The following is a 24507-nucleotide window of genomic DNA, read 5'->3' as shown; positions in this document are numbered from 1 at the left end:
CACCAGTCTCTAGATGATAGGCTGAATTATGAGTGATGTCACCAGTCTCTAGATAGGCTGAATTATCAGTGATGTCACCAGTCTCTAGTTGATAGGCTGAATTCTCAGTGATGTCACCAGTCTCTAGATAGGCTGAATTATCAGTGATGTCACCAGTCTCTAGTTGATAGGCTGAATTCTCAGTGATGTCACCAGTCTCTAGTTGATAGATAGGCAGAATTCTCAGTGATGTCACCAGTCTCTAGTTAATAGGCTGAATTCTCAGTGATGTCACCAGTCTCTGAATTCTCAGTGATGTCACCAGTCTCTAGTTGATAGGCTGAACTCTCAGTGATGTCACCAGTCTCTAGTCGATAGGTTGAATTCTCAGTGATGTCACCAGTCTCTGAATTCTCAGTGATGTCACCAGTCTCTAGTTGATAGGCTGAATTTTCAGTGATGTCACCAGTCTCTAGTTGATAGGTTGAATTCTCAGTGATGTCACCAGTCTCTAGTTGATAGGCTGAATTCTCAGTGATGTCACCAGTCTCTAGTTGATAGGTTGAATTCTCAGTGATGTCACCAGTCTCTAGTTGATAGGTTGAATTCTCAGTGATGTCACCAGTCTCTAGATGATAGGCTGAATTCTCAGTGATGTCACCAGTCTCTAGTTAATAGATAGGCTCTACTCTCAGTGATGTCACCAGTCTCTGAATTCTCAGTGATGTCACCAGTCTCTAGGTGATAGATAGGCTGAACTCTCAGTGATGTCACCAGTCTCTGAATTCTCAGTGATGTCACAGTCTCTGAATTCTCAGTGATGTCACCAGTCTCTGAATTCTCAGTGATGTCACCAGTCTCTGAATTCTCAGTGATGTCACCAGTCTCTGAATTCTCAGTGATGTCACCAGTTTCTAGTTGATAGGCTGAACTCTCAGTGATGTCACCGGTCTCTAGTTGATAGATAGGCTGAACTCTCAGTGATGTCACCAGTCTCTAGTTGATAGAAGTTAACGCAGTGCCGTATAGCATAAAATGGCCTGGTCATGAAGGGGGGGGGAATCTTCCGGAGGTCAAGTGGTTAACATTTGTCATTTGAAAAGTAATCAGTTACCAGCAGGGAAGCCGCCCCCCAGCTCATTCTAATGTGACCGTTTTCCAATACCCCGTCACAGCGAGCTCAGGGGTAAAGATCAATACGGCGGGCCAAGTCCGTAAAGAGATCTCATTTACCAAATAATTGCAAATTGGGTCATTTGAACTCTCTCCGTATTCCCCCGACGAATGACCTGAAAACACAGATGGTGACTTAATCCACCTAGCATCCCATAGCATTTGTTAAAGCAGAATTAAGGGACTAATGCTGCCTACACAAGACGTAAGCAGATTACTCTACTAGTTCTTGTGTGTGGATGATAATTGTGCAGTCTGCTGTAATAAGGGTTATCCTCACCACCAAAACCGCATCAATTCCGAGTAGAAAGGCTGAGCGCAATGAGAGCGGCATCGGAGGAGCATCAGAAGTCCAGGATGGAGCACAATACATTAGAGCTTCCAATGGGCCAATGAACGAAGAGCATAGACTTACACTACATTGCCAAAAGTATTGGGACACCTGCCTTTACACGCACATGGGGCCAGATTCAGATACAAGATACGCCGTCGTATCTATGCGCCTGATTCAGAGAATCAGTTATGCATAGATATCCCTAAGATCCGACAGGTGTAAGTGTCTTACACCGTCGTATCTTAGGCTGCATTTTCAGGCTGGCCGCTAGGTGGCGCTTCCGTATGTTTACGCAAGGAATATGCTAATTGGGTAGATACGGCGATTCAGAAACGTACGTCCTGCCGGCGCATTTTTTTACATCGTTTACGTTCGGCTTTTTTCGGCGTATAGTTACCCCTGCTATATGAGGCGTAGCTAATGTTAAGTATGGCCGTCGTTCCCGCGGCGAGTTTTGAAATTTTTACGTCGTTTGCCTAAGTCGTTCGCGAATACGGCTTTACGTCATTTACGTTCACGTCGAATCCAATACGTCCTTGCGGCGTAATTTGGAGCAATGCACACTGGGATATTTTACGGACGGCGCATGCGCCGTTCCAAAAATACGTCAAAAACGCAGGGTCAAGTACAATTTAAATAAAACACGCCCCCGACATCCCCATTTGAATTAGGCGGCCTTACGCCGCAACACATACGTTACGCCGCAACACATACGTTACGCCGCCGTAACTAAGGGCGCACGTTCTTTCTGAATACAGAACTTGCGCCCAAAGTTCACAGATCGCCGCCATTACTAGTAAAAAAAAAAAAAAAAAATTATAATACAAAAGTCATAATTCTGTCCCCTATTTTGTAGGCGCTATAACTTTTGCGCAAACCAATCACTATACGCTTATTGCGATTTTTTTTTTACCAAAAATATGTAGAAGAATACGTATCGGCCTAAGGCCGCATTCACACTACAACGCGGCGTACGCGGCGTATTTTGCCGCGATTTGTTTAACTATTTTTTTTTTAAACACATTATTTCCATTGCTGTCTATGCCGAACGCCGAAAGCCGCCTGAAAAAAAGGGTCCGGGACTTGTTTTTAGGCGGCAGGCGTAAGGCGTTTCGGCGTTCGGCGTGAGATCTGAACCATCTCATAGACAGCAATGGAAATAATGCTTCAGGCGTATATATACGCCGAGGTGTGAATGCAGCCTAAACTGAGGAATTTTTTTTTTTTTTATATATATTTTTGGGGATATTTATTATAGCAAAAAGTAAAAAAATATTGCGTTTTTTTCAAAATTGTCGCTCTATTTTTGTTTATAGCGCACAAAAAAAAAAGGAGGTGATCAAATACCACCAAAAGAAAGCTCTATTTGTGGGGAAAAAAGGACGTCAATTTTGTTCGGGAGGCACGTCGCACTACCGCGGTCGTGCGACGTGGCTCCCAAACAAAATTGACGTCCTTTTTTTCCCACAAATAGAGATTTCTTTTGGTGGTATTTGATCACCTCTGCGGTTTTAATTTTTTTGCGCTATAAACAAAAAAAGAGCGTAAATTTTGAAAAAAAAGACGCAATATTTTTTACTTTTTGCTATAATAAATATCCTCAAAAATACAGAATTTTTTTTTTATATAACGCCGGAATCGCACCTCCCTGTATTCTCAGACGGTTAACTACAAGTATAGAAATGGGCAGGAAAAAAAACAACAACTTCTAGCAGAAGTTTAAAATAAACGGAGAATAAGAGGAGCGTCTGCGATTTTGGAATGGTTTATTATAATTTTCTTCAGATTGTCTGCAGATTTGCTTGATGAGCTGTAATTATTTTCCTTGAAAAAGTGAAAGAAAAGTTCCATTCGCGGCAGAATAATGACAGGGATTTACAGGGACGGTGATGAGAAACTTTCCGTCACCAATCAGCCCCCCCCCCCCCCGTCAATTCCCTATAAACGGAGACGTCAAGACGCAATCACCGTCTGAGGTGTTTTTGTCGCTCTGATTGTTGTGCCGAGATTATTTTACATTTACAGAAAACATTTCCCGTCGGAGGAAACTCAAATGTTACATTAACGCGCCCGCCAGATACGTGATTGAAAATGTCATTGCGCTTGGTGAAACAGATCTGCCCTGTTTGTGATGGACGGCGAGTGCGATCGGCATGAATTGAGTCAGGAGAGAAATATGGAAGCCACCACTTATGACGTCTTTTTGAAGGTTCAGGCTCCAGCAGGGCTGGTGCAAGGATTTTTGACACCCTAGGCGAAAGCTAATTTTGCCGCACCTCTCTTGGCTCCACCCCCTTTGTCCTACCCATGTATAACCCACCCATCAAATGCAGCCCACCAGCGCCCATCAAATGCAGCCTTTACCAGCGCCCATCAAATGCAGCCTCACCAGCGCCCGTCAATGTAGCCCCACCAGCTCCTGTCAATGTAGCCTCACCAGCGCCCGTCAGTGCAGCCTCACCAGCGCCCGTCAATGCAGCCTCACCAGCGCTTATCAATGTGGCCTTACCAGCGCCCGTCAATGTAGCTTCACCAGTGAATGGCGCTGGACGCCATTTACGTTCACGTCGAAACCAATGATGTCCTTGCGACGTCATTTACCGCAATGCACGTCGGGAAATTTTAGGGACGGCGCATGCGCAGTATGTTCGGCGCGGGAACGCGCCTAATTTAAATGATCCATGCCCCCTACCGGATCATTTGAATTACGCGCGCTTACGCCGGGTCCCTTTTACGCTACGCCGCCGCAACTTACGGAGCAAGTGCTTCGTGAATACAGCGCTTGCTCCTGTAATTTAAAGTAAAGACGATACGCTGCGCCGCTGTATCAGTGCGCGCCCCTACCTGAATCTACCCCAGTGTTATGCTAATGTTAGCATCCAGTCCATAGGTGAGACCTTAGTAATCCTAAACAATCGCAATTAGCAGCATGTAATACTGAGCTCTATGAAAACCCAATGAGATAAAGCCTTGGAGATAAAGCCATGGCGTGGTAACTCATTCCAATGCCTGGTTGGTCGTCCAAATCCGGGTCACCTATGCAGGCAATTTGTAATGAGTTACAAAACATAAAACTGGAGTCGGAAATCTTCATAACCTGTATCATAATAAATAAAATATCGACCCAAATAAGAAATCGTCGACGCTTTGGCAATTAATTGAAATTCTGAAGTCACGGAGTCAATATCGTTCTCTACATGGTGCCTAAATCCTCGTAATCCCAAAAAGGCTTTATCTGGATTTAGGCTCATGAGAGAAAGCCTTGCTCATTACCTTCTTGTGTTTGGTCGTGTAGGACAAAAGGGAAGGTCTGACGCCTTCAGTTCCTAGACCTTCGAATTTTTCCACCATGGGTAACACCAAAAGTAGTGCCCTTTCTAAAGAGATTTTGGAGGAGTTGCAGCTGAACACCAAATTTACCCAGGAGGAACTGTGCACCTGGTACCAGTCTTTCCTAAAGGAGTGTCCCAGTGGCAGGATTAGCAAGAAGCAGTTCGAAAGCATTTACTCCAAGTTCTTTCCAGACGCCGACCCAAAAGCCTATGCCCAGCACGTCTTCAGAAGCTTTGACGCCAACAACGATGGCACGTTGGACTTTAAGGAATACATGATAGCGCTACATATGACCTCATCTACCAAAGCCAACCAGAAACTAGAGTGGGCATTCTGTTTATACGACGTGGATGGTAATGGGACCATCAACAAAAAAGAAGTGCTTGAAATCATTACGGTATGGTGTTTATTTTTATTTGTGTTTTTTTTTACCCTGTTAAATGCCATGTTAAATATCCAATGCCAAGGGAAATTGAAAGTGCTATCAGGTTAATTTGGTAGGTTAATTCAGGGGTCTCCAAACTGCGGTCCGAGGGCCAGATGTGGCCCTTTGCTATCTTTTATCCAGCCCTTGGGGCAGTATTGCTCGCAACGATATGAGGCACTATTTCTCCCAATGACACCCACAATTGGGCACTATTTCCCCCACTAATAGCAATGATGGAGCACTATCCCTCCTCCTACTGCCCACCATCTCTAGGGCCATGTTTATTCTCCCTGATGCTCGGCCCTGGGGCATTTTCTACCCCCATTGGTCAGAATCCGGCCCCCCTGAAGTCTGAAAGACAGTAAACTGGCCCTTTGCTTGAAAAGTATGGAGACCCCTGGGTTAATTGGATCCTGTCCAAATTGGCCCAGTATATATGTATATATGTGTGTACGACTGTGTGTCCCAAGCGTGTCGAGACCCTACGGGGTAAATGACCGCACCAGCCAGGAAGACACTTCCTGGCTGGTGGCCACTCAACCTTCCTCAGAACTTCAATCCAGAGTCCCTGTTGTGTGAAATTGTTACATTACCTATGTCCAAAGTGTTAAACTTAGGGGCGGACTGACAACTCATAGGGCCCCCGGCAATAGGAAATTATGGGGCCCCCAGGCAATAGGAGATAATGGGGCCCCCGGGCAATAGGAGATAATGGGGTCCCCAGGCAATAGGAGATAATGGGGCCCCATGGGCAATAGGAGATTATGGGGCCCTTAGGCAATAGATTATGGGGCCACACAGTACACATACACACACACATACAGTATACATACACAGTATACACACACAGACACACAATATACACACACAGAATACACATACACACACCGAAGAGGTACTAGAGAGACGGGGCAGTTATAATCTTGGGATTCTTTTCAAAATACAGATTTTTACATACTGCCCCTGGTTTTACTGAGGCTGGCAACCCTGATGGGGCCCCCTAGTGGCATTGGGCCCTCAGGAAAGTGCCGAATGGTCAGTCTGCCCCTGGTTAAACCCTAAACATTTTTCTCCTTTAGGAAAACAGTTAACCATTTTTTGAAACACTCTACCATACCTTTGGTGGTAAATGGCTTTGCACTGAGTTTTCTATATTCACCTGGTATATATTTATATATGAGACCTTACCCCAATCCCATCCAGAGTGTATGCCTGATAAGCTCCTCCATGTCTTACTTGCCCTTCACTGCACTCAGTTCAGTTTCACAACATCCTCTTGGTGAACTGTTGCCCTAATCTGAACTAGACATTCTAGATGAGGTCTTAATAGAGGTGAATTATCTCATTGCTTTCTCTTTCGAGCTAGAGAGTATCATCATGCAAGGTTTAGGAGAAGCAGATCAGCTGTCTGTAAAGAACTTGGAGCGTATAGTCACGCTTTTCTCAACCAGGGTTCTGTGGAGCCCAAAAGTTCCTCCAGAGGTCGTTAGGAACAAAGGGCAATTTCTGCTACTCAGGCAAGTTACCAATGAAATCAATGATCTTTTTAGCTATTTGCAAATGTATGGATTATTCCCGCTGACCCTAAATATAGGGAGCATTCTTCTCCTTAACCATCACACTAATGTACAGTGATCTGTAGATGCAGTCATATTTAGCAGGGGTTCCCTAAGACCGGAACAATATTTCAAGGACTACTACAGTAAAACCTTGGATTGCAAGCTTAATTCGTTCCAGAAACATGCTTGTAATCCAAAGCGCTTGTATATCAAAGCAAATTTTCCCATAAGAAATAATGGAAACTCAAATGATTCGTTCCACAACCATTAATTCATAAGTCCTTCAGTTTATAGTCCATGTAAAAAGATTATAGCAATGTGATTGGTTGTGTAACCATAAAATGTCCATCCACAAATGGAAGCCTCTACAAGGGGATTAGAAACAAAATCCAGCAGGAGCTACAGAGTATAAAAGACAAGAGAGGCGCCTCTAAGTGTAGCAATAAGTTGCTAAATGTTGCACCTTCATTAAATGTAACCAGTGGAGGCTGGTGCTCAAAATTTTTGGGGGGGCGCAAACAAATGAAAAAAAGACAATTGCAGCCTCACTGTGCCCATCAAAGGCAGCCACTGTGCCCATCAAAAGCAGCCACTGTGCCCATCAAATGCAGCCACTGTGCCCATCAAATGCAGCCACTGTGCCATGCCATCAATTGTCGCCACTGTGCCATCAATTGTCGCCACTGTGCCATCAATTGTCGCCACTGTGCCATCAATTGTCGCCACTGTGCCATGCCAAACGCAGCCACTGTGCCATCAACTGTCGCCACTGTGCCCATCAATTGTCACCACTGTGCCCATCAAATGTCACCACTGTGCCATGCCAAACACAGCCACTGTGCCATCAAACTTCGGCCTCGTACACACGATCGAGGAACTCATCGGAAAAGACACATCGTTTTCCTCGACGAGTTCCTTGTTAGGCTTGTTGAGGAACTCAACAAGCTTTCTTTGCATACACACGGTCAAGACCAAATCTCCTCGTTCTCAAACGCGGTGACATACAACACATACAACGGCAGGGGAAGTTCGATTCCACTGGCACAACCCTTGGGGCTGCTTTTGTAAAAGATTTAAGTAAAAGTTTGTGCTATCTCCATTACAAACGCTACTTTTACCGAAGGTGCGCTCCCGTCTCATACTTTATTCTGAGCATGCGCGGGTTTCTTAGCATACACACGATCGTGTTTCTCGTCGAAAACCAGCCCGACGAGGAACACGACGAGGAAATTGAGACTCCCATCGAGTAAAAAGAGAACTTGTTCTCTTTTCTCCTCGTCGAGTTCCTTGACAGTTTTCTCGATGAAAAGCATACACACGACCGTTTTCCTCGGCAAAAAAGCTCTGCCACCAAGTTTCTTAATGTATTCTATCGAGGAAAACAGTCGTGTGTACGAGGCCTTCCATGTTAAACAATAATTTCTCTGGTAAATTTGGGGACCCAGTACCGGCTGGCCGTAGGTCCCCTGGACCCCAAACTTGGCACACATGTAGCCACAGTTCTCCTCTAAAAGTGTTTGCTGTCTGAGGGACCTACGGCCGGGGAGCACAGATTTTTCAAACCCGGGCACCCCTTCTATATACTTAAACGTAAGTCTATTCATGGACACAGTGAGGTATGGGCACAGTGAGGCATGGGCACAGTGAGGCATGGGCACAGTGAGGTATGGACACAGTGAGGCATGGGCACAGTGAGGCATGGGCACAGTGAGGCATGGGCACAGTGAGGCATGCACATGGACACAGTGAGGCAAAGTGAGGCATGCAGATGGACACCCTAGGCTTATACTCTTAATACTCTACGTTTTCCCAGTTTTTGTGGTAAAATTAGGTGCTTATATTCGGGTCGTCTTTTACTCGAGTATATACGGTAATACATTTTGTACTTTTTATCAACAATGCGTACTGGTTTACTCTGGCACTGCAATAATCCCTTTTCCTCTGTTCCCGTATTAATAAAAAACAGCATATGATTGGATGACGGAAGTCAATAGAGCTTCACCTCAATCACTAAGCTCTGGGGCAACTTCCCTTGCAAAGTGAACAGTCCATTTGCCTTTAGTAAATCAACTCTAAATCTTTTAGGACAACCAGACCTCCCGCTATAACCGAGACAACCGGTCCCTGCTCTCCTTTGTCTGCAATGTGCCTATTTTCTCCACATTGGACATCCTTTATCATAGACATGCTCAATGACCCGGCGTGTCTCCTGGACGGCTTGTAAACTGTAGACCTCTTCCGCGGATCGAATTACACATCTGCAGACAAAGGAACGATGCTTTAAATCAAAAATTCCATATTTGTATGAACAAGTCGAAGAGTTATAGGCCTGAAACCGAAATTGCGGTCCCACTTATAACCCTCGGAGGTCTACAGGAAGCTTCCATCCTTCAGATTAATAGCTACCTAAGCTACCTCTGTGTGTTGTAGGCATTGAAATCTTCCTCAGCGGCTACTAAACTGAATATAAAGATGTCTTTACAGTAACATAATCCAATGACCCGTATAATAAGTATTTTAAATTCTGCATCATCGAGTCCAAAAATGTTCGAAGTTCTAAAATCCAAAAATATTACTTTAACCACTTGGGATCCGCAAAAGACTCTCGAGTGCCGAGTGGACGTCTTTGGATGTCCTGTTGTTGTCATTCCCCGTGCGCGCCACTGGGGGGCGCGCAGCGGGGGAAACAACGTGCCCGGCGCATCGCTCGGGAGCCGATGCGTGTGCCTGGCGGTCGTGATGTCCGCCAGGTACCCGCGATCGTCGGTGACAGCAGGGACGTTGAGCTCTGTGTGTAAACACAGAGCTCCACGTCCTGTCAGGGAGAGAAGAGACCGATCTGTGTCCCTTGTACATAGGGACAAAGCATCGGTCACCTCCCCCAGTCAGTCCCCTCCCCCCACACAGTTAGAACACACCCAGGATACACATTTAACCCCTTCCTCACCCCCTAGTGTCAACCCCTTCACTGCCAGTCATATTTATTCAGTAATTAGTGCATTTTTATAGCACTGGTCGCTGTATAAATGTGAATGTTCCCAAAATTGTGTCAAAAGTGTCCGATACGTCCGCCGCAATATCGCAGGTCTGACAAAAAAAATCGCAGATCGCCGCCATTACTAGTAAAAATAAATAAAAATAAAATCATAAATCTATCCCCTATTTTGTAGGCGCTATAACTTTTGCGCAAACCAATCAATATGCGCTTATTCCGATTTTTTTTAACAAAATATGTAGAAGAATCGGCCTAAACCGAGGGAAATTATTATTTTTTTTTTTAAATTGGGATATTATTATAACAAAAAGTAAAAAATATTGTGTTTTTTTAAAAAAAAAATTAATATTTTATAGCGCAAAAAATAAAAATCGCAGAGATGATCAAATACCACCAAAAGAAAGCTCTATTTGTGGGGAAAAAATGATAAAAATATAATTTGGGTACCGTGTTGTATGACCGCGCAATTGTCATTCAAAATGCATCAGCGCTGAAAGCTGAAAATTGGTCTGGGCAGGAAGGGGGTTTGAGTGCCCAGTAATGAAGTGGTTAAAGCAAATAATAAAAAAAAAAATTAGATCCATATTAACAAAAGAACACATTAATTTGCCAGTAAGCATTTTATCGCACCATTGCCAAACTTCGTCTCTAGCAAATGTTTTCCCTTAATTAAAATGTCTTTAATAATGTCATGAGATAATGAGATAATAGCTAACATCTTATTTTTATGTTAATTTCTGGAAGAAGTATTCATGGAAAGTGTTCAGAGAATCAGTGCTAATTATTTCATGACATTAGTTATAAATCACAAAGGTTTTTATAAGACAGAAAGTATAAAAAAAAAATCAAATAATCAGATAATTGATAGTAAATGTTTATTTCTTTCTATTTGCAGTTTCAGTTTTATTGCTATCTGTTCCAGGAATACGAGACATTTAACCGGGATCTATTTGTTCTTTTGAAAATGTTCCTTGATTTGGATATTTTTATTTTTTTTGCAGATTCTGGCAGAAATTCAGTTTACTTTAGTTTTGTTTTGTTGCAAAAATTCCAGACTGTTCCGAATTAGGTTTGGTAAATGTGTAAATAAAAAAACAACATGTGTCCAAAGAAAGTACCTACAGTAAAACCTTGGTTTGAGAGTAACTTTGAGAGCGTTTTGCAAGACAAGCAAAATGTTTTAATACATTTTGCCTTGGTATACAAGCGTTGTCTTGATATAAGAGTAGCGTCATATCACAACTGAGTATAAAAAAGAAGAGAGGAGCCTCTAAGTGTAGCAATATGGTTACATTTAATGAAGGGACAACATTTAGCAACTTATTGCTACACTTAGAGGCGCCTCTCTTCTCTTTTATAGTCTGTAAAAAAAATGCTTTGATATACAAGTGCTTTGGATTACAAGCATGTTTCTGGAACAAATTATGTTTTTCTTTTATCCAGCAGGCTGCAGCCTGAGAGCTTGGCTCAGGTAGGAAAGAGGGAGCACATATGTCAGAGTTTTTTTTATTTTGGAGGGGGGGGCGGTGAGGTCAGAACCCAGGTGAAAATCAGTTGTTGCACACTGTGCATAGCATACTCCTGAACCCTGCCTTCCTACGCAGCGCACTCCTGAACCCTGCACTCCCTATGCAGCGCACTCCTGAACCCTGCACTCCCTATGTAAAGCACTCCTGAACCCTGCACTCCCTACGTAAAGCATTCCTGAACCCTTCACTCCCTATGTAAAGCACTCCTGAACCCTGCACTCCCTATGTAAAGCACTCCTGAACCCGGCTTTCCCTATGTAAAGCACTCCTGAACCCTGCTCTCCCTATGTAAAGCACTCCTGAACCCTGCTCTCCTTATGTAAAGCACTCCTGAGCCCTGCATTTCCTACGTAAAGCACTCCTGAACCCTTTGCTCCCTGCGTAAAGCACTCCTGAACCCTGTGCTCCCTACACAGCGCACTCCTGAACCCTCTGCTCCCTGCACAGCACACTCTTGAACCCTGCGCTCCCTACGCAGCGCACTCCTGAACCCTGTGCTCCCTACACAGCGCACTCCTGTACCCTGCGCTCCCTGCTGAGACTGAACACTATGGTGGAGTGCAGATACAACTGGTCCTTTGAGGGCAACCAAACTGCTGATGCGGCCCCTGATGAATTTGAGTTTGAGACCCCTGCTCTAAGCCTTGCAGCTCAGTTGGACCTGTTACAAAAGACTAAACATTGTTCTGCACTGGTGGGCTCCAAAAAGACCTAAACAGTCCTCAGAGATTACTAACTAAAATCTATTTGTAAGCAGAGAAACTGACTGCACAAGCCCATTATTTACTTTGTGCAAAATGGAATAAACCTTGTCAGATGGTTGACCTACCAGCGCTATACAACGATTGTTCACGAACATCATCACAGTGGAGGATTTCGAGGGGTGAAATTTGTTTGCAAAATTGATTTCACGTTCATCCAAATTGTGACTCCAATGCCAAAAACTGCGAAAAAGCTCATCCATGAAGTGATGGGTGGGTTTAAGATTTTTTCCTTTGGTAAAATGTTGGCAAAATTAGTTGGTGGTAATGTTGCTAAATATGTCCCTAAAGCCATAGTACATTTTTGGAAATTTCACTGAAGCTGACCCACTTCTTCTCGCCTTAAAAAAGGCAACATAATAGTTATATTCCTGAATCAAGACAAACTAGAAAGATCAGTGGATAAATATAATGATTTGACATGGAATGAGCTAAATTTCATACCAAACCCAACAATAGAAAAGCCATTATCAACCAGGGTCCTATGGAGCCCTAAGGTTAATCTAGAGGTTGCTAGGGGTTCAATGGGCTGGGGTTGACTGACCACCCATTTGATGGGATACAACAATAGAACAGCCATTCTCAACCAGGGTTTCATGGAACCCTAAGGTTAATCCAGAGGTTGCTAGGGGTTCAGTTTCTTGAGCTGGGGATGATTGACCTCCCGCTTGATGGGACCAGCAATAGAAAACCCATTCTCAACCAGGGTTTCATGGAACCTTAAGGTTAATCCAAAGGTTTCTAAGAGTTCCTTGAGCTGGGGCTGATTGACCTTCCATTTGATGGGGCCAGCAATAAAAAAGCCATTCTCAACTTAGGTTTAATAGAACACGAAAGTTACTCCAGAGGTTGCTAAGGGTTCCTTGCACTGGGGCTGATTGACCACCCATTTGATGGGATCCAACAATAGAACAGCCATTCTAAACATATGATTCATTGAACCCTTAGGTTAATCCAGAGGTTGCTAAGAGTTCCTTGTGCTGGGGCTGATTGATCTCCCATTTGATGGGGCCAGCAATAAAAAAGCCATTCTCAACTAATGTTTTATAGAACCCGAAGGTTACTCCAGAGGTTGCTAGGGGTTCCTTGCACTGGGGCTGATTGACCACCTATTTGATGGGGCCCAACAATAGAACAGCCATTCTCATCCAGGGTTTCATGGAACCCTAAGGTCAATCCAGAGGTTGCTAGGGGTTTCTTGAGCTGGGGCTGATTGACTTCCCATTTGATGGGGCCAGCAATAAAAAAGCCATTCTCAACTAGGGTTTCATAAAACCCGAAGGTTAATTCAGAAGTTGCTAGGGGTTCTTTGAGCTGGAGCTGATTGACCTCCTATTTGATTGGACCCAGCATTAGAACAACCATTCTCAACCATGGTTTCATGGAACCCTAAAGTTAATCCATGTGTTGCTATGGGTTCCTTGAGCTGGGGCTGATTGACCTTCCATTTGATGGGGCCAGCAAAAAAGAAGCCATTCTCAACTAGGGTTTCATGGAACCCTAAGGTTAATTAAGAGGTTGCTAGGGATTCCTTGAGCTGGGGCTGATTGACCACCCATGTGATGGGGCCCAACTATAGAACAGCCATTCTCAACCAGGGTTTCATGGAACCCTAGGGTTAATCCAGAGGTTGATAGTGGTTCCTTGAGCTGGGACTGATTGACCTCCCTTTTGATGGTGCCTGCATAGTTCTGGGGCCAATTCCACTTGGCTGCTTGACACCAATGATCTTTTTTAGCTGTCTGTAATGGGTTGTGTTCTGACCACCACTGTAAGTGGTGAATTCTTGCCACTGGCCACTAACATATGGGGCATTTTTCCCATTGACAGCCAATAACTGGGTTTTGCCAATGGTTCCCCAAAACCTGAAAATAATTTTGAGGGTTACTCTGAGTAATAAAATATCAGAAAGGCAGCAATAGATGGACACAAGGGCAAGTTTTAATGATGTTGATAATGATAATCATTGTTATTTATAATATTTTGTAACAAATCGAATTAAAATATCTCCCAGGGTATCCAGCTGGTCATATTATAATGCCAGACACAGATATGAGACTTATTTTACATTTTACAGAAACAAAGAAGGATTATAACTGGTTTTATGTACAGTAGAAGTAATTTGTTCCTCCTTTGAATCATTTCTTACAAACGCAGAGATGTGTAAATCTTTGGTCAATAAATGGGGCGCCCCATACACCGCCTTACGCCTTTTCTCATTAATGCTCGTATATTACCACAAATCCACCGCATCCGAGCTTCCGCCAAAGATATGAGAACAGATTTACATCAGGACAGTATGAATATCTGCTGCCGATTCTCACAATATTTCACTGATGTTCTAGTTAAGTAGAAGATAAATTGTTTGCTCCTTTTCAGGCAATATTCAGGATGATTAATAACGAAGACCACAAGCATCTTCCAGAGGATGAGAATACAGCAGAGAAGAGAACAAATAAAATATGGGACTACTTTGGAAAGAAAGACGATGGTAAATCACCTTTCGCATAGAAACTAGAATCTCCTCTATATTCTCTAACAAATCGATTTACTATTTCTAGTATGTTGCCCCAGTTTTTATAAAGGTCAAGGACTTTCCAAACTAAAATATTTTATCACGTGATGATTTTGTAGAGGGCCTGTGTAGGGTGACCATACAGGTTGAAGGCATGGGCGTCCGCTCCACAGGGCAAGGGGGGGCATTTGACCCCCCCTGGAAAATCAAGTCTCGCGGACACGGGCTGTCTGAGTGGTCCCGGGCCGGATGTCACACAGACACAGCGAGCAGAGTGAAGCTGCTTCCCCCTCCAGTGTTTATGTGTACACAGGGGGAGGGAATCTGCTGTGACCCAGCCGTGCTGACGGCTGATCTGAGGTACTGAATGGGATGGGGCGAGGGGACACAGCGAGCAGAGTGAAGCTGCTTCCCCCTCCAGTGTTTATGTGTACACAGGGGGAGGGAATCTGCTGTGACCCAGTCGTGCTGATGGCTGATCTGAGGTACTGAATGAGATGGGGGGGAGGGGAGGTCCGTCTGTGAAGGGGGGTCTGTGCTGAATGGAGGGGTCTGTGCTGAATGGAGGGGTCTGTGCTCAATGGAGGGGTCTGTGCTGAAGGGGGGTCTGTACATTCTCTAGGCTATATTTATATGGGCATGGAGTGAAGCTGAACTATCTCAAGAGCTATTTCACACTGCCAACTGGATGCGTTATCGGTAAAGCGCCGCTAAAAAGTGCCGCTTTACCATTGTTTGAGCTGCGCTATTCGGCCGCTAGCGGGGAGCTTTTAACCCCTGCTAGCGTTTGAAAAAAGGGTTAAATGTGTATCGCCGCTGCGGAAGTGCCCCCCCTGAAAAAATTTCAGCGGACGCCCATGGCATGGGCGTCCGCTCCATAGGGCAAGGGGGGCAATTGACCCCCCCTGGAAAATCGAGAAGGTGTTGAAGAGTCTTGCGGACACGGGCTGTCTGAGTGGTCCCGGGATGGATGTCACACAGACACAGCGAGCAGAGTGAAGCTGCCTCCCCCTCCAGTGTTTATGTGTACACAGGGGGAGGGAATCTGCTGTGACACGGCCGTGCTGATGGCTGATCTGAGGTACTGAATCGGATAGGGGGAGGGGAGGTCCGTCTGTGCTGCAAGGGGGGTTTGTGCTGAATGGGGGTCCATCTGTGCTGAAGGGGGGGGTCTGTGCTGAATGGAGGGGTCTGTGCTGAATGGAGGGGTCTGTGCTGAATGGAGGGGTCTGTGCTGAAGGGGAGGTCTGTGCTGAAGGGGGGTCTGTACATTCTCTAGGCTATATTTATATGGGCATGGAGTGAAGCTGAACTATCTCAAAAGCTATTTCACACTGCCAACTGGATGCGTTATCGGTAAAGCGCCGCTAAAAAGTGCCGCTTTACCATCGTTTTAGCTGCGCTATTCGGCCGCTATCGGGGCGCTTTTAACCCCTGCTAGCGTTTGAAAAAAGGATTAAATGTGTATCGCCGCTGCGGAAGCGCCCCCCCTGAAAAAATTTCAGCGGACGCCCATGGTTGAAGGCAACGTCTTATACCACGTTTCTGACGGAAAGTTGGCTCAAACTTGTGTTGCATACACACGGTCACACAAATGTTGTCGGAAATTCCGACCGTCAAGAACGCGGTGACGTACAACGAGCCGAGATCAATGAAGTTCAATAGCCATTTCTTTTATTCACGGATCAGCGCAGAGTCTGCACCTGTCAGTACTACAGGGCGGGAGCACAGCATAGGTCGCAGGGCTTGGAGCCGTACTCTTTTTCCATTGATAAGGCCGCGTACACACGGTCGGACTTTTTGCCAGCCAACTTCAAAATCAGCAAGTTTTCAAATTAGTCCGACCGTGTGTACGCTCCATCGGACCAACTTTTTTGTGTTTCATCGGACAAAAGGTTTGGTCTGCAAACGGACAAACTTTTCGGCAACAAAAGTCCGATGGTGCCTAGTCCGACCGTGTGTACAGCAAGCCATCGGACTTTTGTACAAAGTGCAAATACGCATGCTCAGAACGTTAAAATCAACCAACAATAGCAGAATTTAACCAAAGGGTGGCGGTATAGAGCAGAAAAGACACGTGATGTTGGGAAAGTTTTAGAAAAGTTTGCAGAAAAGTCCGAGCGTGTGTATGCTATGGGTGTGACCGGACAACTCCCTTCGGACAAAAATCCAAGGGAAAGTTTGTTTGATGCCCGACCAGTGGCGGCTGGTGCTCAAAATTTTTGGGGGGGCGCAAACGAAAAAAAAATTGCAGCCTCACTGTGCTCATCAAATGCAGCCACTGTGCCATTAATTGTCACCACTGTGCCATGCCATCAAATGCACCCACTGTGCCATCAATTGTCACCACTGTGCCATGCCATCAAACGCAGCCACTGTGACATTAATTGTCACCACTGTGCCATGCCATCAAACGCAGCCACTGTGCCATCAATTGTCACCACTGTGCCATGCCATCAAATGCACCCACTGTGCCATCAATTTGCAGCCACTGTGCCATGCCATAAAACGCAGCCACTGTGCCATCAATTCGCACCACTGTGCCATGCCATCAAATGCACCCACTGTGCCATCAATTGTCACCACTGTGCCTTGCCATCAAACGCAGCCACTGTGCCATGCCATCAAACACAGCCACTGTGCCATCAATTGTCACCACTGTGCCCTTTAATTGTCACCACTGTGCCCTTTAATTGTCACCGCTGTGCCCTTTAATTGTCGCCGCTGCGCCCTTTAATTGTCCCCACTGTGCCCATTGTCCCCACTGTGCCTATTGTCGCCACTGTGCCCATTGCTGTCACTGACTGTGCCCTGTAAAGTGCCCCTTTCCCCCCCAGCCCGGCACTTACCTTTACTGGAGTCAGCCATCCACATCCCTCGATGTCTTCTACCGCCCTCGATGACTGACAGGCGTCTCAGCCAATCAGGTTACCGGTAGCCAGATACGGCCAACCTGATTGGCTGAGACGCCTGTCAGTCTTATACAAGGAGCGCATCCCTAGTGCGTTCCTTGTATAAGCTTCCGGGACCCGAGGGCTGTGATAGGCACTTCCGTACAGCCAACCAGCTGCCGTTATTCAGATGGCCGGACATGAGCGCCGACCATCTGAATAGAACAGCGGCAGCGGCGATAATAACATAGATTCGTGCAATGCATGAATCTATGTTATTAGACTCAGTGGCCGTGAGAGCCAGAGGGGGCGGCGCTCCAGCGCCCTCTATGGACGAACCGCCACTGTGTCCGACCGTGTGTACGAGGATTTAGCCGACTTTTGTTGTCGTCAATTGAGCCAACAATTGTCTGATGGAGCGTACACACGGTCGGATTATCCGACACAACATGTCCATCAGACAATTATGGCCATAAAGTTGGATCGGATGTACGAGGCTTTATTATTCTTGAAGTAAGGGCTGTTTGAAGAGCAGAGCACCAGTATAACGGAATTACTATCTCTGCTCCTAACATAGCCCAATCGTCTTCTTGCATATAATGCATTGATGTACCCATGAGGGATATTTGTCTGTAAGCTGATGGTGACCCCAGTCTAATAAAATATGGTGCTTTGGTTGGCACACGATGTAATGAGCAACATAAAGAAGCTGAGAACAACATGTCCCCACAAAGATGTCTGCAGAGACACAATTATTTATTTTGAACTTTAATTTCGGTTAGCCAGGTGAATAATTAGATGTTATTTCAATGTTCCCGTGATTGCTGTATACATGCAAGGAATACAATATTATCAGATGTTTGCTATCTCAGTCTGAACAGCAAAAATAAATTGCACAGCGTGACTATAAAGGGCTTATTCCCTAATGTTTTTTCCATTGAAATATAAATAATAATCTGCGCCACGTTTCACTAAACACATTAAACCAGTCTGTGAAAATCCACCAAATTAACTACTTAAGGACCAAGCCTGTTTTTCAGACTCAGGGCCAGTTCCACGTAGATCGTCGTATTTTTAGGCAGGCGTAGCGTATCGTTTTTACGCTACGCCGCCGCTACTTTGAGAGGCAAGTGCTGTATTCACAAAGCACTTGCCTCTAAAGTTACGGCGGCGTAGCGTAAATCTGCCGGGGTAAGGGCGCGCAATTCAAATGTTAAAGATGGGGGAGTGTTTTATGTTAATTTTACTTGACCCGACGTAATTGCCGGATTTTCTGAACGGCGCATGCGCCGTCCGTGGGGGTATCCCAGTGCGCATGCTCGAAATTAACCCGCAACAAGCCAATGCTTACGACGTGAACGTCATTCTACGCAAAGCCCTATTCGCGAACGAACGACTTATGCAAACGACGTAAAATTTCCAAAATTCGACGCGGGAACGACGGCCATATTAACATAGGATACGCCTCATATAGCAGGGGTAACTTTACGCCGAAAAAAGCCTTACGGAAACGACGTAAAAAATGCGCCGGCCGGATGTATGTTCGTGGATCGCCGTATCTAGCTAATTTGCATACTCGACGCGGAAATCGACAGAAATGCCACCTAGCGGCCAGCGTAAATATGCACCTTAGATCCGACGGCGTACTAAGACGTATGCCAGTCGGATTTAGCCCAGCTTCAGGCGTATCTTGTTTTGTGGATACAAAACAAAGATACGCCGGAGCAAACTAGCAGTTACGCGGCGTATCAATAGATACGCCAGCGTAACTGCTTCGTGGATCTGGCTCTCAGTGTTTACACATTAAAAACAATTTGTTTTGCTAGAAAATTACTTAGAACCCCCAAACATTATAAAAAAAAAATTCTAACACCCTAGAGGATAAAATGGCGGTCGTTGCAATACTTTATGTCACACTGTATTTGCGCACCGGTCCTACAAGCACATTTTTTGGGGGGAAAAAAATACATTTTTTTTTATTAAAAAATAAGACAACAGTAAAGTTAGCCCAATTTTTTTTTTATATTGTGAAAGATAATGTTACGCCGGGTAAATTGATACCCAACATGTCACGCTTCAAAATTGCGCCCGCTCGTGGAATGGCGACAAACTTTTACCCTTAGGCTGCTTTCGCACTAAGGCGCTTTGCAGACGCTATTGCGCTAAAAATAGCGCCTGCAATGCGCTCAGAAAGAGCCGCTCCTTTCTATCCTGTGTGAAAGCCTGGGGGCTATTTATTTAGAACTTTCATTCTGGCTAAATAAATGAAAAGAAAATTAAATAAATAAAATTAAAACAACAATTAAATAAATAAAATAAAAAAAGAACATGAAATAAATAAATTAAAAATGACAATTAAATACATAAAAAAAAGAAAGAAATGTATTATTAAAGAAATAAAAGGAAAATAATAAATTAAATAAATTAAATAAAAATCGTAATAAATATATAAGTCAAAACAACAATAAAAATAAAAAGAACATTGGGTAAATACATAAATAAATGAAATAAAATAAAATGTAGCAAATTCAATCATGCTCTGCTGGGGTTTTTTTGCCTTCATCTGGATCAACTGTGGTTTTAGAATTGGGTATATGGGATTGTACGATATTTTTTCTTTTATTTTTTCTTTTCTTTGTATGGTTGCACTAGATGGTCTTTTTTCAACCTGACGAACTATAAAATGGAAAGTACATTAAATAAATAAATAAAATAAAAATGACAATTAAATACATAAATAAAAATAAAATAAAATAAATAAATACATAACTAACTAAATACAATAATAAAAAAAAAACATTCAAATAATAATTTTAAATAAATAAAGTTAAAATAAAATTGACCCAAAATAAATAAATAAAATTAAAATAAAATTGACCCAAAGCCCTTCTAGTTTCCAATCATGAATCAAATACTTCCAGTCTACAAATTTACATAAATAAAATGGAAAAAAACGTTAAATAAATAAACAAAATAAAAATGACAATTAAATACATAAATACAAATAAAATAAAATAAATAAATACATAACTAACTAACTAACTAAAATAATAATAATAAAAAAACATTCAAATAATAATTTTAAATAAATAAAATTAAAATAAAATTGACCCAAAATAAATAAATAAAATTAAAATTAAATTGACCCAAAACCCTTCTAGTTTTCAATCATGAAACAAATGTTCCCAGTCTACACTTTTACACCATGATTTGCATTTTTCTTTTTACAGATAAACTGACTGAAGGGGAATTCATACAAGGGATCGTCCAGAACAAAGAAATTTTGCGTTTAATCCAGTACGAACCTCAAAAAGTCAAGGAAAAGCTAAAAGAGAAAAAACACTAGCTCGGAACACGCAGAATTTTTTTTTCTGAAAGACTTGTACACCTTCACCGACGAGAGAATCGCTGAGTCAGCCGAAAAACGGAAACTCTTCTTGTCCTTAAACTGTCTCTCCAGCGCTCGTGTCATGTAGGATTGCGTTGTCTGCGCTCTAATTAGTTTAACGAATAATCTGCAGATTACATCTGCAGCCTTCTTTATACTCTGAAGGTCACTTACAGTAATCTTGTTGCATTTTAAACTGATATCACTCTTTGTAAGGCTACTTTAAGCTAATAAAGGTCGCTGAAGCCGCAGGAGGAAAACAAACAAAAATGAACGCCGCAGGAGACAAAAATATTCAAAAAGTTTTCATCAAGAGAAAAAAAAACAAATGACCCCCTGAAATTATGTTATTTATTATTATCTGCAGGTTGGTAGGGATGTAGTTTGTGCTGTAGGTGTTTTTGTTTTGTAAAAATGTTAATTGTGGGAAAAAAAAAAAAGTAAAAATAGACGAGGAAAATGTTCTTGTTAATCTCCTTGTTGATCATGTGGGGACTTTTTATGCTGCTGCACTGACATCATTGTTTTATTTAAAAAAAAAACAAGGCTAGTCTTAATAAAAATATATAAAAAGGGATCTTTGAATAAATTTGTTTATATATATATATATATATATATATATATATATATATATATATATATATATATATATATATATATATATATATATATATATATATATATATATATAATATTATTTTATTATTATTTATTATTTTATATAATAATAAAAAATAATTATATATATATATATATATATAATATTATTTTTTATTATTATATAAAATAATACATAATAATAAAATAATATAAAATCAATAATAATAAATTACTTTATTTTATTAAATATATATTATATTATTTTATTATTATTTATTATTTTATATAATAATAAAAAATAATTATATATATATATATATAATATTATTTTTTATTATTATATAAAATAATACATAATAATAAAATAATATAAAATCAATAATAATAAATTACTTTATTTTATTAAATATATATTATATTATTTTATTATTATTTATTATTTTATATAATAATAAAAAATAATTATATATATATATATATTAAAATATATATTAAATATATATTATATTATTTTATTATTATTTATTATTTTATATAATAATAAAAAAAATATATATATATATATATATATATATATATATATATATATATATATATATATATATACATATATATATATATATATATATATATAATATTATTTTTTATTATTATATAAAATAATAAATAATAATAAAATAATATAAAATCAATAATAATAAATTACTTTATTTTATTAAATATATCTTGGGAAGAAAACATTTTGCAGCCACAGCCTGAGTAGAAATAGCACAGGGAGTAACCAGTGGGGTTATAGTGGTGCCAAGAAACAGAAACAAGATAAAACTTAACAAAGTTTATTTAATACATAATTAAAAGGTATAAAAATACGATATATTTGTTTTACACATATCCAAAGGAGGGTCACAGTAGGTGTTCACTTTAATCGTTTGGCAAAGGTGTAGTGTCTGATCCCAACATATTTCGCTGTGATCTTCTATAAAACCCCTGAGGAAGCCAATTTTGGCAAAACATGTTGGGATCAGGCAAATATATCAAATTGTTATAACTTTTAAGTGTTAGCTTGTTTCTGTTTCTTGTCACCGCCACAATTCCACTGGTTACTCTCTGCTATTTACATGTATTTATTAGAACTTCCAATAAAATAGATTTTAAACAATAAGAAAACAGACTAATCAACACAAAGGGTAAAGTACAGGGGGGAGGGGGGGGTCAGGAGACAGAACAGGCTGCAGGACACTGCCATCCCGGGACAGCTTGGTAAAAAGCATGACTGTCCCGGCACATCCGGGACGGTTGCCAAGTATGATGTTATGCAGGATTATCACGGGGGCCCCCGTGTACCTGGGGCTCCCGGGCAGTGCCCATGCTTTAAGATGGCCATGCTGCAGAGAGACCATTGCCTCCACACAGAGACAGGAGTCCTTCTCTGCAGCATGCTGGCAGAGGACAGGCTTTTCTACGCAGGTTGTGGCTGCTTTCTTAGGAAAACCAAGAGGTAAGATTTGTATTGATGCATCTAAAATGTATTTAGCTGATTAAAATGAAAAGTCTCATTGCGCTGGACATTTTTCTTGTTTTGGGTTGTGTTATAAATGAGAATTCACATTGGTAATGAACATGTGGAATATTATACTGACGATGTTTTACAAAAGAAATCTGACGGATGACCCAGATTGCTGTTTTTCTCTCTCTGATGATTCAAAGGAACTTGGCTGAATGATATCTGTGATATTGATCATCCACAATAAATCAATTCTCTTTATATTCTGTATTTTTATTTATTTATTTTGCTTATTTGTATTCTCTGCTAAAGAAGATACATTTCTCATGTTTTCTGTATTTTAGTTTTATTTTAAATATGAATCATTTTTTTTTTTTTTTATGGACTAGTTTTTGGCAATCACCAGGGCCGCCATCAGGGGGGTACAGGCAGTACACCTGTAAGGGACCCCATGGGCCCCGGATGGCTACCCCCTTTTTTTAAATTTATTTATTACATTTTTTGTAAGGGGCCCGGAGGTCCTCAGCGCCCCTGATGCAACCCCCTTTTTTTTGTTTATTTATTACATTTTTTGTGCGGGGCCCGGAGGTCCCCAGGGACCCGGATGGCAACCCCCCTTTTTTTTTATTTATTTTTTAAAAAATAAATAAAATAAATGTTAGATTTTTTTTTATTAAAGGGCCCAGAGGTCCCCAGGGCCCCGGATGGCAACCCCCCTTTTTTTATTTATTTTTTATAAAAAATATAAAATAAATGTTAGATTTTTTTTATTTATTTTTTATTAAAGGGCCCAGAGGTCCCCAGGGCCCCGGATGGCAACCCCCCTTTTTTTATGTATTTTTTATAAAAAATAAATGTTAGATTTTTTATTTATTTTTATTAAAGGGCCCAGAGGTCCCCAGGGCCCCAGATGGCAACCCCCCCTTTTTTTTATTTATTTTTTTATAAAAAATATAAAATAAATGTTAGATTTTTTTATTTTATTTATTATTAAAGGGCCCAGAGGTCCCCAGGGGCCTGGAGGTCCCCAGGGCCCCGGATGGCAACCCCCCCTTTTTTTATATATATATTTTTATATACACATACAGACGAGAGAGTTGTCAGGTCCATACAGAAGTTGAGGAAGCAGACGAAAGAGTAGTCAGGTTTAGGCAGATTATAGAGTAGAAGTAGTCAGGTCCAGGAGCATGGCAGGGGGGCACCCCGAGAGAGTCATTAGGTCCAGGCAGGGGTCAAGGCAGGTCAATCCAGATGGGCAGCAGGCAGACACCTAACACGTTGGTCACCCCAAAGACTAGTGTTTAAATGCCCTTCTGGTCAGGGGACCGGCCCGGTGTCATTTCAGGGATTGCTTCGTGCAGAGCGGAGGGGGAGGGGCACCTGACTCCTCCATAATTTTCCGTATGAAGGCGCGCTCTGTAACCAATCCATATCTCACGTACGTCAAACCCATCAAGACGTGAAGCTCCAACAATATCAGCGTTATAAAAATAAACTCGGATGATTTGGGCTCCGCAGG

General features: G+C 42.0%; 1 protein-coding gene across 1 annotated transcript; it reads left to right on the top strand.

Moving 5' to 3' along the window:
• Positions 1 to 4668: 4668 nt before the first annotated feature.
• On the top strand, positions 4669 to 21311 carry RCVRN (recoverin). Its single transcript, XM_040330883.1, has 3 exons — positions 4669 to 5216; positions 14470 to 14581; positions 20727 to 21311. The coding sequence occupies exons 1-3, from the start codon at positions 4836 to 4838 to the stop codon at positions 20840 to 20842; spliced, it is 609 nt and encodes a 202-aa protein (XP_040186817.1). The 5' UTR covers positions 4669 to 4835; the 3' UTR covers positions 20843 to 21311.
• The last annotated feature ends 3196 nt before the right edge of the window (positions 21312 to 24507 follow it).

This window comes from Rana temporaria, chromosome 12 (genome assembly GCF_905171775.1).
Source record: "Rana temporaria chromosome 12, aRanTem1.1, whole genome shotgun sequence".
NCBI lineage: Eukaryota > Metazoa > Chordata > Amphibia > Anura > Ranidae > Rana > Rana temporaria.
This window is presented reverse-complemented; position numbering and strand designations above follow the sequence as displayed.

Bases quoted from the DNA above. Each gene is read 5' to 3' on its own strand.
- RCVRN (XM_040330883.1), top strand. From the start codon at position 4,836: ATGGGTAACACCAAAAGTAGTGCCCTTTCTAAAGAGATTTTGGAGGAG. The intron at 5,217-14,469 runs GTATGGTGTTTA...GCTCCTTTTCAG, and splicing joins AAGTGCTTGAAATCATTACG to GCAATATTCAGGATGATTAA. The intron at 14,582-20,726 runs GTAAATCACCTT...TTCTTTTTACAG, and splicing joins CTTTGGAAAGAAAGACGATG to ATAAACTGACTGAAGGGGAA.